This window comes from Podarcis pityusensis (assembly GCF_964106645.2).
Source record: "Podarcis pityusensis genome assembly, chromosome: 1".
Lineage (NCBI taxonomy): Eukaryota > Metazoa > Chordata > Lepidosauria > Squamata > Lacertidae > Podarcis > Podarcis pityusensis.
This window is the reverse complement of record NC_138028.1, coordinates 41,016,708-41,036,319: the sequence shown is the minus strand read 5'-3', so window position 1 is coordinate 41,036,319 and position 19,612 is coordinate 41,016,708. Positions and strand designations below refer to the sequence as shown.

General features: G+C 41.6%; 1 protein-coding gene across 1 annotated transcript in view; it reads left to right on the top strand.

Moving 5' to 3' along the window:
• FMN1 (formin 1) overlaps nucleotides 1-19,612 on the top strand; it is a 122,909-nt gene that overhangs the window by 40,280 nt on the left and 63,017 nt on the right. Inside the window, exons 4-6 of the mRNA XM_080977705.1 lie at nucleotides 468-1,165; nucleotides 4,290-4,440; nucleotides 11,251-11,338. Of these exons, the coding sequence (XP_080833831.1) occupies nucleotides 468-1,165; nucleotides 4,290-4,440; nucleotides 11,251-11,338 (937 nt within the window). The remainder of the gene's footprint in view (nucleotides 1-467; nucleotides 1,166-4,289; nucleotides 4,441-11,250; nucleotides 11,339-19,612) is intronic.

The following is a 19,612-nucleotide window of genomic DNA, read 5'->3' as shown; positions in this document are numbered from 1 at the left end:
AGCCAGTGATTCTCAATTCCTGCAGCCCCTGTTAACTGCTGGCTCAACTCTCCCCTGCCTCCTGCAGGAGACAGAGAATCACAAGAGCAGGGGCCGGCAAAAATCACAATGCAGGAAAAACTGTGAAGCCAGCCACTGCCTCTACATACCTCCATCCTTATTTCAGACATTGTGATATATCGCAATGTTTCACTGGTAATATATCATGTTGAAAAACAGATATTGCCCAGCCCTAGTGTCAGACCTAATTTCCCTCTTAGGTAATAAGACAGTGTCACTATAAGTGTTTGCAGGCATTGCATGCAATAACTAAGGCAATTAAGGCTGCAGTGTTATACATACTAAGTAGGTCCCTGTGAGTTCTGTGGGATTTATTTCTGAGAAAGCAAGCACAGGCTTGCACTGTACATTTCATGGCAATTGCAGTTATACTTCTTAAACGGAGACTTTTCATTATTTGTTCACAGTCCGAGTTTGAACTCAGGGTCTTTCATATTCGAGGAGAGCACGCGTCATCCATAGCAAAGCTTGAGGAAGTCATTGCAAATTTGGAAAATGAACTCGAAAATACATTATACAGGAGAAGCGAGGAAGCAAAGGATGCCTGTGTATCGACTGAAGATGATCACCCACCAAAGACATACAGAACTGTATGTATACAAACCGACAGAGAAACCTTTATAAAGCCAAGTGAAGATGAAAGCCGGACAGTCAAAAATAACCAAACAATACCTAAAAAGCTGACAATACCTTGTTTGAATAATAGTGTTTCACTCACATCGGACAATAATGGCCATGCCTCAGGGAGTGCTGTATCTCAGATGTTTCCACCACCACCGCCGCCGCCACCACCTCTTCCTGGTTCAATCCCTCCACCCCCAACATTATCACCAGGCATGGGATCTCCCCATCCTCCTCCTCCTCCACCTCCACTTCCTGCAGCTTTTGCAGGTCAGTTACCACCGCCTCCTCCACCTCCCCCACCAGGATTTTCTCCATCAGGAGCAGGTCCTCCTCCACCACCACCACCACCACCACCTCCTGGATCCAGTTTCCTTTTCAGCAGCACATTGTCATCAAGCCAAGGTCCTCGAAAGCCTGCCATCGAACCTGCCTGTCCTATGAAGCCACTTTATTGGACCAGAATACAAATACAAGACAGCAGGTAAAGTTATGCTTCCCTCTTATTTAATAGTGGAAACCTATGTGCAGTATTTCAAGATGAGCTAAAGCAAAAAGAGATTACATTGCAGAAATATAAAAAAATACTCAACTCAGGTTTTAAAATGTAGATTTTAAAAAAAATAGGATGGTTTACTGCTAGGGAGTAGCCTTTTTCAAAAGTTCCATAATCCAGCAACATTCTTGTTCAGAACTGTGCCCTGTGGCACACACAAATAGAGTAATATGACTTGATGTGCAGTATTTTTAGTACTGCTAGAGGCATGAGTTACAAAGAACCTGGTCCTGGAGATACTCTGCCATCAGATTAGCTCATATGATAATCCTTAAGGGCCTGAGACACAGCGGAAGGCCATTGGCTTTCCAGTAGCCTATATCACTGCAGCTCAGATGCTTGACTGCTCTTCTTGCCATGCCAATTAAATGCAGCTTAGTGGTACATGCAAAGAACTAGTGGAGTTGAGATAGTCAACTTTAGCCTGCTTCTGTATGAACCACATTGTAGGCCTAATACCTGTGCAGTGGCAGCAGATAGCCCCAAACATAGCCCCAAACACCGACTATGGGGAGCCCTGGGTTCCTGAGCACCCACAAATTTTAAATGAAGGGGCTGCCCCCCCCCCCCCAGATTCCATTTGGCCATGTGTGCATGCCATGGGGCATGTTTGTGTCACGTCGGCACTCTCCTGCGATGTGATGGTGTGGATTGCACACAGCATGTGGCACACAGCATGCACCAGCAATGTGTGCGAGTGACGTCAGCATACCATGGGCATGCCAGTATGATGCGCGCGCATTACAGGCATGCCAATGTCACATGCACTGGCTGTCATGGGAGCAAGGCAGCACACGTGTCCCCAACAGTGGATGTGTGATCAGTCCTAGTCAACCCCCCGCCCACCAACCTTTGGTTCTAGCTCCTGCACTTTGTTTAGGAAGAGAAATGTTATGTTTCTCTAGGCTAGAACAACACACCTCACATTTCCCTAGTAAGGGATCTGGTCTTAGTGGCATCATCAAAAGCCAGGGCTTTACAATCCTGTGCATGCTTCTCAGCAATAATCCCCACTGATTTGCACAGGATAGCAGTCCCAGTGAGGAATTCAGTGTCACACACTTGTTGTTCAATCAGCACAAGCATTTCTGCTTGCCCGAACAGTCCCCCCTGTCCCTCCCAAGCTCTGTTCAGGGGGCTCACCTGTCGCTCCAGAGTAGATTTGGGTGAGGCACAGTGGGAAGAAGGAGGGGAAAGCCCAACTGAGCTAGCAGGAACCTAAGTGACATAACTTGTACTAATTAGCTAAGCACAATCTAAGCGCAAGTCGGTAAGCGACATAATTTTACTTGCCTGGAAATACATCTCTCCACTGCATAGTAAAATTCCTAGAATTTATACGAAGGAATGCCTTATATGTAAGTTGATGTAGGGTCAGCATTCTAAAGTGCAGTGATGACCGTTGTATTGCCCCTAAGTTTGTGATGAAATGTCCTCCCACTCACCCTAGACAGGCAGCTCTCCTGTCCTTGCCTGCCCACTTTCTCTATTATTATTATTTTTTCTTCTACTTATTCTTTGCTTAGCTTGATGAAGACAAAAGAGTGGACTATGAATTCATAGAGATCAAATAACAACAATAACACCATACCCTTATTTGGAACTTCTTTTTTTCTGTACCCATGAGCTCTCTACTCCCCTTCCCTCCTCCCTGTGTATGTCTGGCTTTAGTGTTTCTGTCCTGGCTACCGCTATTTTTTCATAGTATCTTAGAGTTGGAAGGGGACCAAGGGTCATCTAGTCCAACCCCCTGCAATGCTGGAATCTCAGCTAAGGCATCCAGTACAAATGGCCATCCGACCTCTGCTTAAAAACCTCCAAGGAAGGAAGGAAGGGTATCCAAACTGAGAAAGCGTGGGTTGATCACTGCTGACAAACCTAGATAGGAAGCCAGGATCAGATTAAGATGTCCGAACCAGGTTTATGTGCCCAAATGTTGAGGGAGAGACATTAAAAATGTCTTTTCCCCGTTACCAAATTTCTGTTTTCTATCTGTTGTGGAAGTTGGTTAAGAGTATATCTCCGTCAGCAAATCAGTTGATACAGCCCAAGCACCATTCTATAACTAAATGTGGTACTATATTAAAAGTAGCATTTATAACATTTTCTTCATCTGCGTTTTTAGTTATAAGGTTTACTCGAATGTGTTTGCATTGTAGAAGATGTGTCCAGATCTGATACTTTCATTTCTGAATATTGCTTATTCTGTGAGCCTTGATTTTTTATTTTTAATGGGAATTTAGCGGGGGGGGGGAAGGTGAAACTTGATATGAAATGACAAGTAGGAATAAAATGTCATGTGAGTGACACCTGCTGGAGGGAAAATACCAGCTGCTACTAATAAAACCAAGAGATAATTTTCTTATTAAGAATCGGTAGTTGCCAAAGAAAAGCAATCTAATCTCTTTTGTTACTAAAGATTCTCAAAGCAGAGAATGAAACATTAAAATGAGATTGTTTTTTAAATTATAGATCTCACCATTCAGTGGTAATACTAACTGTAGTATTAATATGAAGAAGCGAATATGGAAGATACTGTCAATATTTGGCTAGGTTGTGCTTGCATTCTGCCTAGAATCCCCTCCCCATTATTTTGTATATGTTCAGAATACTTGTCAGATCACCTGCAATCTTGAGTCCATGCAAATAATTTAAAATAATAAGTAATACACAATCTGTGTGTTGAAAAGCTACACAATCTATGCAGCGGTGAGGAAAGCACATTGAATATGCTAACCTTCCCCAGTTTGATGGCTTCTAGATGTCGTTGGACTCCAACTCCCATCAGCCCCAGACACCATAGCAATTAGTCAGGGATGATGGGAGTTGCAGTCCAGCAACATCTGGAAGGTTCCAGGTAGGGGAAGACAGGATTACAAAACAGTGTATTGAGCAGTATAAAGATTTGGGTATGGAACTTCTTTCTAAATAGTAGGCCAGTCCAAAGGCAGATGTACTAAATATTGATGGAGTTTTAAATATGTGGTAAAGTAAGTAAGTAACTTTGAAAGAGACATTGTGGTAATTTTATTTTGCCTTTTTCCAATTTTAGTCAAAACACGGCACCAACTCTGTGGGATTCTTTGGAAGAGCCTGACATATGTGATGCCAGTGAATTTGAATACTTATTCTCCAAAGAAACAGCTCAGGAAAAGAAAAAGCCATTAGCAGAGTCTTATGAAAAGAAAACAAAAGCCAAAAAGGTATCACTGCATTGCAACCTTAACTTAATCTTTTTAGATAATAATAATCTAGGTTTTTATTGAGTATCTTTTATTGAGGATGCATTTTAGGTTTCAGTAATACAACAAGAACAATGAAATACAAAAGGATCTTCAAATGACAGATCTTATATGTGGTGGCCCCAATCTGTCATTGTTTAGGCTGAGATTTTTCTTTTCAATGATTGCCCACACCTGGGATTGAATTGTCTTCAGACTTGCTTTGAAGGTTTGACAATAGTATGAAGGGCTTAACTATGGCTGTGTCTAAAATTCATACTGGAATTCTGTCACATTCTTATTAATGGCTTGAGAACTCCATTAAAACGGAGCATAACCATTAGCACCACACACAAGCCTAGACCCCAATTCATGTTCAGCTGGGGCCAGGAGCAATCTGTGTGCTGGTGGGGAGCCATCCTCCCTACAATAATGTCACTGCAGCTTAATTTGATGGGGCTGGTGCAGGAGAGGGCAGCAGCGAGGATGAGATTGTGTGGGCACACTGGCCTGCTCCACCAGTGTCATTGTGCAGCCCTGACCTATCCACCACCTTTACCTACCCAAATCCTATCCAGGTAAGCTACAGCAACAATGGTGTCAGGAGGGTGACCTTGCGGCTCCACAAAGGCCGCTGCTGGCTGGGGCGATACAGAAAGAGCACGGTAACAGGGCAGAGCAGACACCTTTTCTTCTCCATGACTTCATTTCTCATTGATACCCAACTTGAGTGTCTGAATGCATGGAGATCTGTTTCGTTGATTCTTCTTCTTGTTGTTGTTGTTTAGTCGTGTCTGACTCTTCATGACCCCATGGACCAGAGCACGCCAGGCACTCCTGTCTTCCACTGCCTCCCGCAGTTTGGTCAGACTCATGTTTGTAGCTTTGAGAACACTATCCAACCATCTTGTCCTCTGTCATCCCCTTCTCCTTGTGCCCTCCATCTTTCCCAACATCAGGATCTTTTCCAGGGAGTCTTCTCTTCTCATGAGGTGGCCAAAGTATTGGAGCCTCAGTTTTATGATCTGTCCTTCCAGTGAGCACTCAGGGCTGATTTCCTTCAGAATGGATACGTTTGATCTTCTTGCAGTCCATGGGACTCTCAAGAGTCTCCTCCAGCACCATATTTCAAAAGCATCAATTCTTCGGCGATCAGCCTTCTTTATGGTCCAGTTTGTTGATTCTACCCACACCCAAAGAGCCTAGTTCACATCAGAGTATATATGCAAATATTAAGCCACTTTGGGAAAATTCTCTTCTTGAAAGCATTAAATAAATATGTCTGTACACTTTGAAGTTCAGTTAATGATCAGGCATCATAGAATGGGGTCCTAGAATCTGGAATGTGGGTGGTACTGTGGTCTAAACCACTGAGCTCAGATTTGCCGATTGGAAGGTCACCGGTTCGAATCTGCATGATGGTGGTGAGCTCCCATTGCTCTGTCCCAGCTCCTGCAATCTAGCAGTTCGAAAGCACACCAGTGCAAGTAGATAAATAGGTACCGCTGCAGCGGGAAGGTAAACGGCGTTTCTGTGCGCTCTGGCACTCATCACGGTGTTCTGTTGCACCAGAAGCGGTTTAGTCATGCTAGCCACATGACCTGGACAGCTGTCTGTGGACAAACACCTGCTCCCTCGGCCTGAAAGAAAGATGAGCGCCGCACCCCATAGTCGCCTTTGACTGGTCTTAATCGTCCAGGGGTCCTTTACCCCCCCCCTTTTTACCCTTTCTTTACACAACTATCGTGTTGCCAAGGTGCACTGATACTGTACTGATATTTGCCACATAAAATGTGAATAATAGGCATACAACCACAAACACTTATATAACACGTTGTGGAGCTGTAGCCAATCAGGGCTCCCAGATGCATGCTTTAGTAAACATGCCTGTCGTTCACGCTTTGTGGCAAGAGGCATAGGGGTTAAAGCCATTGTATTGGTAGCAAACTTGATGGCTGTCCCATGTGTGGAATGAAAAATGTATAGAGAGTAGGATTTTTACATTTGAATATTCACAGTATTATTTATTTTTTTCTATATCTACTGGATATTAATGATTCTTGTGGATGCTAACATTCAATTTGATGCCGTTATATTTTCTTCCTACAAAGTCAAGGGGTAAATGTCACATAATTTGTGTCATCTGCATGATCTAAATAAGACTCCATCAATCACCTTTGGCTCTTTAGTGCTATGATTATCATATCAAAGTCAGAAAAAGAAACCCACTGAAGATAATGGCTTTTCTGTTGTCCATTATCTCTAACTCATTTCAAGTAATTATTAGCACATGTTCTCATTTACGATGAGTGTCAATATTTTTGAATGAGAGTGGTTTTAAAAAGAGGATATATCTGTCATCGGGGTTTTTTTATGTTTTTGCCTATTTTGTAATTGTGAGATAATGATAATAACAATTACAACGTTCCACGATTCTTGAAAAGATGGCTTCATAATTCAGTGTTACACCATCCTGGGTCAGAATGTTATAAGAATGCTGCCAATCCTAAATATATTTACACAACATTAAGACCATTAAGACTAATAATAATATGGTATTATAAGTATTATTTATTTTGTAAAGGTCCCATTCCTAAATATATTGCTCACTGACTTATCTGGAACTAGTAATGGGCCGTTTCATGCAATGTGCGTGCTTGTGATCCCATCCTTTCAATCCTGATTCAAAATATACTCACTGTGAACTCATACAAGTGAGTAGCTTGTCAAAGGGCCTGTATCCTTTTGTGCCCCTGGTAATTGCACCCCTGTTGTTGTGCCATAAGTGGTTATTCTTCTCTCTACTGACTACATGTTAGAGTTCCAAAATCACAATATCTGGTTGTAGCTGATCACTCGCAGGACCTGTTCACTGCAAGCATATTCTGAGCCCAGGTTAACAAGCTTGATAATCATTAAAAAAACCAAGATATGTGTGAATTGTCCTTTACTTTCAGAGAAGAACTCTTTCTCTGGATAGTTTTTGAGTGTCTGACATGCTGACCCAGTGAAATTCTGCTACAGACTGGTCTTACATAGTGAGTGTAAGCTTTTGCTGCAGGTGGTGGATTTCGGAGGGAGCACCATTTTCCTAATTCCTGCTCCTGTGAGCATCGGCTTGCAGCATGGTTCGGAAGGAGGGATGTTATTTTTGAATTTTTACTTTTAGTACTAACATGACCAAGGCTTGCACTGGCTGTGACAATCCCCGTGTTTATACAAGGGAAAGATGAAGCATGGGATCGCAGCATTTACATTCTTGTCGCAGTCTCTGGAGATACTGCATCTATTTCCTTGGTATATTTAGTAACCAGAGAAGAGGCAGACAGTTTGCTGCCATGTCTGTTGCTTAGGCGTATCCTGCCAGCTGGCATATCGTTATCATCAACTGGCAACAGCTAGGAAGTTGGTTGCTTACATACTACTGTCATCTGTGCACAAAGTGCGTACTTCTGGGAGCTCGAAGCATCTTTCACTAGCTGGGGCCAGACGGAACAATCTGGGCTTTCCGAACCTTAATTTAGTGCATCCCCACTGAATCTGTAATCCACCAAGATAAAAGCTGCTTCTCAGCAGTGCATTAGGGCTTGCAAGGTGCTTGACAAATGCACTCTTTCTGCAGTTCCAGCAAGCAATGCACATGCCTGGTGGGCTGGGTTCAGCTTGGTGGTTACAGAGGAGAGAAGGAGGGAGATCACAGAGGTATAAAAAACGATGCATGGTGCAGATGAAGACGATAGAGATATTTTTTTCTGTCTCAGATAGTAGCAGTAGGTGGCATCATTCAGTAAAACGGAATGTTGGAAGATTTGGGGCATATGAAAGGACGTACAGCACATATTGTGCTTTTAATTCTGCTGGGAGCCACCCAGAGTGGCTGGGGAAACCCAGCCAGAAGGGCAGGGTATAAATAACAAATTATTATTATTATTATTATTATTATTATTATTATTATTATTATTGAATTCTCTACCACTTAGACTGCAGTCAAGACTGCACTGTTTTCCCAATGTTTCCTTACCTGATAGCGTCTACATTTCATGTGATCTCTCACATGATGTAAAAGCCACTTTGGGAAATCGGGTAGAGAGACCTAGTACTAATTTCTATGTCAGTTGTTTGCGGGGGGGGGGGGTGTAATCTGTTTTGCGATCCCGTTAACACAGAAAACCACAGGAGTGATTTTGCATTGCAATTTCAACTAACAAAAATTGGGGGTGGTAGCCGGGTATAAAGTTATTTCCTGCTGTTTAAATTTTAGCCTGACACATGGTGGGGTGTCTATTAAAAAAACTGTTCCATCACACACAAAAATACTGAGCTGTAAAAGGAACATTAAAATCAGGACAAGAAGCGCCAGCATTATAACCAGTAAAACTAATGGAATAAACCCCATTACTGAATGCAGCATTTGTGATAGCTGGCAACTTAGATGGGTTTAAAGGGTGATAAGGCTATGGAGGATAAGATACTCTGCACTACATCCAGTATCAAAGGCAGCATGCCCCTTGATTCAATAGCAGATAGCATGTTGGGACAACAGCGCTCATCTGCCTTCCACTCAGTCACTGTACTACTCTTTCCTTCCCAGTAAGAGTTCAGCTACTACTCAAGGCTAACAGAAAGCCAGTGTGCCCTAGGTAGGCCTTTATTCTCTTGACTTAACAATTTTGTTATCCAGTGTGACAAATTTCAGCCCTACAGGATTTTTGATCATTTTGCTCAGACTATTTCAGGTAGCCAGAGTCTAGTTTGGCATTTATAATTGTGACCATATGTACTTTCTTCCCATAAAAGGCTATAAATATAAAGCTTGTTTTGTTCTGAAGTGAACCTCTCTCTAATAGTTTTAAATTATGTAATATTAAAGGCATTTGCAGTTTAAAATAAGATACTGGAGTAGGAAAGTTGTGCGAGCTAACCTGATCCTATCTTTAGAGCATACCTACAAATGTAGTAGTTTCAAATATAATATTGCCGGTATGAGGTGTCGTCTGGAAAGGTTTTGCCTCAAACTAGGCATGCCTAATGGGGTTTATGACAGCCTATGAATTTTCCTCTGAAAAGGGTCAGCCTGGAGGTCAGTGAATGCTATACAAATTGCACTCTACTTAAGCCTTTAATTACCCCTATTAGAATTTAATCTGCTGCCAAGTTCATCAAATAACATTTATAACTTCAGAAATGTCTGTGACAAACTTCCATTTAACTTGTAGAGTTACTCTATGGTAAATTTTCTTCTGTCCCTCTAATGTTTTATTATTAAAATTTGTTTTGTTATTTAATAAAATAGTGAATGGAGACCAAAAAATATGCACCCATTATTTTGTAGACATGAGTTCAGAAAATCTCTGAGCATCCATCATACTTTTATTCTAAGAATTGAAACTGGGCATGTTACAGCCAAAGTTAAGTAGATTTAAATCCCATTGGCATTGGGTGCAGACTAAGTTGGTTCAACTTTTAAGTCCTGTTGAAATCTGTAGGAGCAGTTAAGGGAACTTAAATTAAACTAATTTAGACTGCTGTCCTATACACACTTACCTGAGTGTATGTCTCATTGAATTCAACGACATTTATTTCTACATAGACGTGTATATGTCAGAAGCCCATCCTACTCTCGAGTAGGACCCTGGCAGAGACACATGCCCGACTGGCATGTTCCCCCCCCTCCTGGTCGATTGTTCAGGAGCTTCAAAAGCTTTCTTCTGCCCAAACATCACAGCGACCAATGCCAACAGACATCGGCACACTTAGGGATCCTCAGAGTCTTTGCAGCTTGGATAACAGTCCTCAGCAACTCAGCATTTTGCCTAATCTACTTTATTTACATATAAACACACACGGAGCACTGCAACATGGCTCCTTCTCTCTCTAGCATCAGACAGCAAAGAGAAAGAACAAAGGACAATAGTCCCACTTCACTGAACACTGGAACACAAACATCCTGTTTCCGTCACTTCCCACTCTGTGGAGTGAAAACATACACCATCATGTGATAGAAAACAATCCCATGACTGCAATCACAGAGCAGGAATCTTAACAGTATAGGCCCTGCACATCTGAATCTGTCAGGGCCAGCCCTACCATTATGCAGAGTGAGGCCTTTGTCTCAGGCAGCAGATGCTGGGAGCTGAGAGATGTTGGCTAAGTGTCGAAGAGCAGAATTGTGTGTGCCACACAACATGCCCTGTGCCTCCTAAGAGAGCTAGCCACCCTTAGCTGTAGCAGAGGACACTGTCCTTTTGCCAACATCAAAGTAAGATCCAACTGCCAACATACTTGCTTTCTGTATGAGAAACAGGAGGAGGTGCCATTTTGTCTTTCACTCTGAAGAAACAAAATGTATTGGGTCAGCCCTAATCCAAGTCAGAAATCTAAGTGGCAGAGTTACGCACACACCCTTAAAATTGGTGGCAGGTAAAGGTGAATTTTTTTTCTTGGAAAGTATACATAGATTTTATTTTCCCGTTCTATAGGCAGATACATAGTGCCATAAAAATGAATTAGAAATGATTCTAGGTTACACTTATTTGCTGGATTTCAATAATGGTTGTAAAGCTCTCATTACTGTTGGATTCACAGAACTGTGTGTAGGATTTTCCCCCTCACAGCAATGTGACTTTTCATATTATCATCTATTCCTGGCATACAGTTTTAAAAAAAGAAAATACCATTAAAGATGAAGGGGAAAGGAAGTCACATATAAGTCACTTTTTAAAAAATGTTGGCTTGCTTTACATTTCACATTTATTTGGACATTTAAGTATGACCAACTATTTTTATTTCCAGATTATCAAACTGTTGGATGGAAAGAGATCTCAGACTGTAGGAATTTTGATTTCCAGTTTACATTTGGAGATGAAGGACATACAACAAGGTGAGTGTTGCTTGCATCTTGAAAGGAACCTTGTGCATGGAGATGTTTTCAGAAGTTAATAATAATAAAAGAACCTTCAGATGCATATTTTACATCACACATTCTATAGCTGTGCGTCCCTCTTGTTCAGCATCATGTTTTGCACAGGGACCAGCCAGATTCTTCCAGGAAACATGAAATAGGCAGTAACATTTCCTTCTACTTGCTTCCCACCCCTGCAATTGGAATTCATAGGCACACTGGCTCTGAACTGGAAGTTCCACTTAGCAGCCCTAGCATTCAGCTGTTGCTACACCATATCTGTCACTTACTCCTCTAGTCTGTTTTAAAATCTAAGCTAGTGATCATTGATCCTACGGCAATGAATTTCACAAATTGATTATGTATGAAGAAGTATGGGGTGGTTGTTGTTTCTTGTATGTTCTCAGTCCGCTGCCAATCAATTCCATTAAGGGATCTCAAATTGTAGTGCTATGAGAAAAGGAGAATAATGCTTTCTATACTGACTTTTCCTATACATAGAATCATAAAATTGTAGCATTGGGAGACATCCTAGGCATCATCTAGTCCATCCCCCCTGCAATGAAAGAATCTCAACATGCAGTCCCCCATCCAATTTGAAACCATAGCAGTTTTATTGCTGCCCCACGAGGACCACTTATACCATGCATAACACTATAAATATCTGCCTTAGTTGCCATTTTTCTTAAATTCCTAAACACGCCTAGGCTTTTCTCATAAGAAAGACGTAAATTATTTCACACATTCGTATAATCGCTTGCTTGAGAGAGAGTAGGCACTCCTGTTCTAGGAATTGGCTGTGTTACACCTAAAGTGGCTGTCTTGTAGAGATGTCTAGTTTCAACCCTCTTGCAGTATTCCTCCTACGAAGGAGCAGCAAAGCAACAAGCTCATCGGCCAATCAACAAATTAAATTTTTGAGTTTTCTGATTTTAAGATGTCATTTCAGTAGTTCTTGATGTGCTGGGACTGGGAGGGATGGGATTACAGTTTACCGGAGCATAGTAACAATCATCATCATCATCATCATCTCCAGTCTTATCAGCCAATGTCTGCTCATGAGAGGTGAAGCAGAGACAATTGTATCCCCTGCTGCTGGCATGTGTTAGGATAGATGTAGAGTGAGTCAAGGTAGTGACAGCAAGGTCAGGTGTGCATACACCTGTCCCAGCATATTGTTCCATAGGACCACTGACCCATAACCCCTCCCCAAATGCAGAGATAAGCTGTTACTATATGTAATTCCAATGTCATCAACTGATGACAGAAAAATAAAATTAGAATGAAAGGTTGGGTCCAGAGATAGATGGTTGGAATTCTACTCATGCAACCGGGGTTCTCCAGGTTCACGACTCAGCTGCTGCCCCTGAAGACTGAGGGAACATTTAGTACAGAGTGTGATGGGACTGGAACAGGGAGGGGGGCTGCAACAGAATGGGGAACTTGGTCCTTCTGCTTCTGCAAAGACATGTCTGGATCCAAGCCATAATGCCTGAAGAAATTATTTTTAAATAACCTCTGAGCTTGCATCAACGTGACACTCTTTCTGCTCCGAAAACCTATCGCATCCGCAGATGTCCATGCAAAACTAGGGAGAAGATAAAAGAGAAGCAATAGGAAGACAATGTAATGCTATCTCAGGGTGGTGTAGGATTTTTGCCTTGAGAGATTTCCACCTTCGGTTGTGTCTAAGCCCAGTAACCGACATACTTGGCAGTTTTCATGTTGTCTAGCAATTGCAGTATGTGTAGCTCTGTACATCTGGCACACATATGGTTTGGTTTGCATTTGATTACTAGCCAACAAATTGAGGACCGCCACATTTGCGGGAGGAATCATCCACAGATGTTTCTTAGGAGAGGGTGACATTTTCTATTCCTGAAAAAGGTAGGACGGCGCTATCGTTGCTGGACAAAAGGCAACAATATTAAGCACAGAGAATGGTTTTGTCGCCTTGTGGTGTAGTTCGAGCTCCCCGTTGGAAGAAAATCAAAACCTTTCTGTGCCAGATTAAAATAGGGGATGTGTCTCATAAAAATCAAATATATATTAGCATGTCATTGCTTCTTTTTAAGCTGGGCATTTCCAGACCTCTGTCTCCTCAACACCATTATTGACTGGAATCAAAGTGCTTTTCACTACTTATATATCTTTGTTGACATACAGAATGACCTTGTAGGTCTCCTTCTTGGAAAATAATTGATACCTATAGGAAATCCTAAAATGCTGCTTAGAAGTATTTGCAAATTTTAAATAAGTGCTCATTCCAAGGACAACATCAGGGGTTTGTCAGGATCCTTTCTTTATTAGGTACCCCATCATTCACTCCCACGGAAGTTCATTTGAGACCCAGGATATTGGAACTTTCGCCTCCTTCGTAGTGTATGAATGTCAGCAGAAGCTTCATCAGGCTTCTTCCTTCCAGCACGGCTGCTGTGCAGCTACAGCACAAAACAGCACATCGCTGACTGAGGCTGCATACACACACCATACACTTAAAGTATATGCTGGGAATTGTAGCTCTGCGCAGGGTAAACGATAATTCCAAGGATTCTTTGTGTGGGGAAATGCGCTTCAAATGTATGGTTTGATCTCAGCCAAAACCTCTGTTGCATTTTATACTGATGGCGTTGGTGAGGGTGCACAGCGAATCATTTCCCTGCAATTTGGCCCAAGCACAACTTTTCCATAGGACTCTTTGCTGTTTAAATAAGACTCTGTTAGCTGCAGATTACCCAAGAGCTTTGCTGATTTTTGTTCCTAGTGAGAATGGATGTTTGGGAGACTCCCACACCCCCAAATTGAGTGGATGGTTCTTCAAGCAGTTTCTTCAAAGTTAAAGGCATACATAACATCCTGCAAACAATGTTGTTGTTGTTGAGTCGTTTAGTCATGTCCGACTCTTCGTGACCCCATGGACCAGGCACTCCTATCTTCCACTGCCTCCCGCAGTTTGGTCAAACTCATGCTGGTAGCTTCGAGAACACTGTCCAACCATCTCGTCCTCTGTCGTCCCCTTCTCCTTGTGCCCTCAGTCTTTCCCAACATCAGGGTCTTTTCCAGGGAGTCTTTTCTTCTCATGAGGTGGCTAAAGTATTGGAGCCTCAGCTTCACGATCTATCCTTCCAGTGAGCACTCAGAGCTGATTTCCTTAAGAATGGATACGTTTGATCTTCTTGCAGTCCATGGGACTCTCAAGAGTCTCCTCCAGCACCATAATTCAAAAGCATCAATTCTTCGGCGATCAGAAAACTATACCTGCAAACAATACCTTTCCTCAAAGCCTTAGCTACAACCCTCTTTCCACAGCCCATCATCTTCCAACCACCCTTTGATGTGCCATAGTTCAAGTAATTCAATAAGCTTTTTAAGAAGGCGAAACAGAAAGCCACATTTTGAAGCCTGCCTTCACATTACTTGGCAAAGCTATATGTTTAATATAAGAAGGTGCTTTTCACTAAGTGTCATCAGTGACCCATTTAGCCCAGTATTGTGAGTTCTGTCAGAAACATTCAGTGATCTCAAGCAAAGGATTTTCATGACTCTGCGTCCCAAAGTCTTTTATTGGGAGACCAAACTTGGAAAATTGATTCTGGGGTTTCATTCATGCAAAATCATGCCCTTTGCTGCCTAGCCAATGTAAGAGTTTAACATAATAATAACAAAAATAATTTCACAGTATCACCAAATTATATATGCATTCAAAGTTCTAGAGAGGTCATCTCCTTAGCAATTTGTGGGGGGAAATGGTAAAGTACTTTTCAACTTTTCTTGTAATAAGTTCATGCAAAGTTTATTCTTTGCCTCATGTCAAATATCTATCCAGTTACAAGGTCAGGAAAACTGGCAGCCGTGAAGACATACATGCATCTCAGTTCTGTGCCGTTTAGTGAAACTATTGAGTGAATTTTGTACTGAGAATATTTTCTCTGGCATATGAAAAAGCGCTGGATAATTTGTGATTTTGCTGGTTATGGAAGACACATGAGAAAATCATTCAACAGCTGTATTGCATGAATATGATTGATAAGGAGCTGCTGGTTTTGGTAACAGATTACTGTATGCAGAAGTTAAAAACTATGTCACTTTTATAGTATATAACTTCTCTCTCTCTCTCTCTCTCTGTGTGTGTGTGTGTGTGTGTGTGTGTGTGTTGTCCATATAATACAGGGCAAGCTCTAATATACAACTCAGAAGTTGGGAAACAATTTCCTTTAAACGTTATTTCCTTTGTTCTGGATAATTTGCAGCATATGGTTTTTGTGAATCTGCCTACGGGCACCAAGCCTGATGTGGTTAGGTTAACATGAGTTGCCCGAGTCTTTTGCTCATGACTTCATGCAGCAGTTGAGCTTTCCTAACCTTCTAAGCCCACTTTTATACCCAGACTGCTTTTCTGCCTCATTAATCTTACAGCATTTTTGCATGACAGTCAAATAGTAGAAGGAGCTTTTTGAGGAGCTTATGCGTCTGAAATAAAGAGGCTGGATCTGTTAAATTTTTTATCAGTGTAGGATTTATCCTATGCCAACAATAAAAAAATAATAATCTGTGTTTGTCTTCAGTACCAAATAGTACTGTAATTCTAGTATATAAAATAGGTAATTTGATAGCCAAAATGGCATACTGTTTGGAGTGTCGGACCCGGACCTCACCTGAGAGACCAGAGAGAAGCTCCCTGGGTGATCTTGGTCCAGTCACCAATGCTCAGCCTAGCCTACCTCACAGGGTTATTGTGAGGATAAAATGTGGAGAGGGAGAACCATATACAGTGGTACCTCGGTTTTCGAACGTCTCCGTTGACGAACATTTCAGTTTACGAACACCGTAAACCCAGAAGTATGTGCTTCGGTTTTCAAACACGCCTCGGAAGTCGAACATGCCACGCAGCTTCCGCTGAGTGCAAGATCCTGAGGCCTAGCTGTCAGCTGTTTAGTTTTCAGTTTTCAAACGTTTCAGAACTCGAACCGTCTTCCGGAACGGATTACATTCGAAAACTGAGGTACCACTGAACACTATTTTGAGCTTCTTGGAGGAAAGGAAGGAAATGAATGTAGTAAAATTACTATTCTGTGGGAGTAATTACTTAGAATATTTGCTGTTTGGAAGCTACCAGTCTCTCATGTGAGCAGAATTTCTGCTAGTTAAAGCTTTCTTAATTTAGAGGTCTATTTAGAGTTAAATCTTTAAGAACTACAAATGCCCACAGCTTTATATACTCTCAAATTAATTATTAGGCTTCCTTAAATCTTGTTCTATCAATACATTGTTCACACTGTTTTGGGGGGAGGGGGCGAAAAAGGTGGGTATGAAAAAATAGTGAAATTTTAGATATAAAGTGTGTGTGTGTGTGTGCAAAGTTGTTTTTATGGTAAGTTTATTGTCCTGCTGCCGTCTTGTGTAATGCAGTTAGCAAGTATTTTTATGTGTGGCACTTAGGCTGAATGCATGGTGCTGATCTGCTTTTTGTCCTTGCTGACGGTTATTTTATCCTAATGGGCGCAATACTGTGCTAATTATCCTTATGTATATAAATTCTTCTTGTTGTGAGCAGACACCATAGGGCCACATAAAAACGTTTGCCTCAATTTCCCTACAAAAAAGGAGTCCAGAAACCAGACTTGTCCTAGTAACAGATTTTTAAAGGTAGAGGAACCCAATAAAATTACCAGCTCCTCACAGCATGCATCTATTTCCTTTCGACATATTGTGAGGTGTAGCTGAGCTATCCTAACCAAACTGACAGTGTAAGAAGGACGGCTCACCAAGATTAAACGTAAAAATGAGGTTTTAGCAGCTGCTTTGGAATCCAGTTTCTAAATGTGTTAGGCTTTGCTGCAATAATGTCACCTTAGTGAATTCAGGCAGGGGCCCTGAAGCCAAATGTTGCAGTCTGGGCTCAGGTAACTGTGGCTGAGGGGGTGGAAAGATAAAAGTTATCATAAAAGACAAGAGTCTCTGTTCTAAATTGGGTCTTACTTCATGCACACAAAAATATTTTTAGGATAAAGATAATTATCTAATCCTCTTTTTAGGATAATTTTTTGGGATTCTAGGGCTTAAAAGTGTAACTGATCTGCATGCAGGTCAATGGAGCATGAGACTTCCGTATGCAATGGAATGTTTGGTGAGGCCTGGGAGGCGGACCGAGGGGGTCATTGAAGTAGCCCCACCTCTGGCCTGAAATGGAACAGCCCATTCCATTACAGGACAGTTGCAAGATACTTTCTCTTATTGCAACTCTGCAGTGGGAGGTGAGACTTGCCAAAGGTCAGGTGGAGGTGGCTTGCAACTCAACCAAAATATGGGGGCGGGGGGGGAGAGGAAGAATCAAGCAGCATTTGATATGTAGGCTGTATGTGTGTCGTTTGAGTGACAAAGGCAGGGGTAAGCCGTGCTGGATCTACAAATTTTGGCGGGGGTGTGTGTGCAAAAGTCTGCACTGCCACCATCTCACCCTCTGATTAAACATAAACTTTGACATTAATATTAACACCTGGGTTGGTTTTGGTCTGACCAGTGTATGCATTCCTAGAAGCTCAGTCCAAATTTTTCTGACGGTAACAGCCATTCAGCAGTGGAATGGACTCCCTCAGAAGGTAGTGGACTCTCTCTTTCATTGAAGGTTAAGCAGAGGTTGTCTGGCCATCTGTCATGGATGCTTTAGCTGAGATTCCTGCATTTCAGGGAATTGGACGAGATGACCCTCAGGGCCCCTCCCTGTGATTCACCTTGATAGAAAATTGGCTTCTTCCATTTTAAAGGATGCATGAGCAGAGCTGTTCCCTTCATTGAAGTAAATGGGAAACCCTGTTCACAAAGGCACTAGATATATGTTGTTGTTGTTGTTGTTTAGTCGTTTAGTCATGTCCGACTCTTCATGACCCCATGGACCAGGCACTCCTGTCTTCCACTGCCTCCTGCAGTTTGGTCAAACTCGAGAACACTATCCAACCATCTCGTCCTCTGACGTCCCCTTCTCCTTGTGCTCTCCATCTTTCCCAACATCGGGGTCTTTTCCAGGGAGTAGATATATGTACCGTGTATGCAACTCTGGATCTGAATGCATTGTAGGTTTTAAATAAAGTTCAGTAACAATCATTTCCCATGGTTGTTAAGATCTTATATTCACCATTCATAATATTTACCTTTTCCCTAACCACCTTTGTTTCCAAGTTAGGCACAGAATCATAACTGACAAGCAGAATTTTAAAGCATTCTAAATGTCATTGGACCTTTTAATAGAATTAATTAGCCTGCCACGGAGAAAATTTACTAGCCTGCTGGTTAATTTCACAATGTAAAATCATGGGGTTAGAGGTAGAAGGGGGAGCAACCTTATTACTTTTAAATAATTATTTAAAGATGCTTGTCTTGCCTCTCTCAAACATCACAGAAAAAAACAAAACTCAGCAAGAGCTTTTAAACTCTTCAGCTGTGAGTGGTCACTTCTCCTTTTATAGGTAAGGCAATATGTGCAGCAGAAATCAAGATACCAGCTATTAAACCTTCAGCAGATGCAGAATCATAGCTGGTAGTCAAAGTTATTAATATTCCTACTGTTTTAATTTAAGCAAACAATTTCTCTTTAAGATGCAAACTGAAATGTTATGCCTAGGATACTTACATTTGTGGGTTTTATAAATAATAATTTGTTTTCGGAATAAATGAAAGCCTTTCATGGGTTTCTGCGATATTACATACAAAAGGCATTTCTTCCGCACAGAGATTTTTTGTGGAATTGGTGCTATTTATGCATACAAGTTTTTCATGTCATCCACATGATGCCGTTGCCATCAAAATGCCAACCCTCTTCTTTCTTTTACATTTAATTCGAATTTCCTCTTATTGTAGAAAATGTGATCAGTAAAAATAGCCGTAGATGCTGGCATGATGAATTGGTTGCGTCCACATTAGTTTCACTTCTGATTACATGGAATTGATTTATCCCCCACATTACGCATTGCTGGTCTTCCAGTAAAAGCCAATGTGCTAATGTAAACTCTTTCATACAAGAGCACATTTTGCCTTTTTACACCATTCACTTTTCACTACACCATCAATAGCCTAAAAGAGTCAACTAGTAAACCAAACTCCATAGAAAAGGGTCAATGAAAAATGTCTGCGTATAGAGGACAGCAGCCACCTTCTTTCAGTGTCTTAGCTCATAGCTATGTGTAAGCCTGCATAGGAGAAACGTTCACATGAAAGATAACACATTCCCCAGTTTTTTTCTTTCCTGTTTGTGGCAAC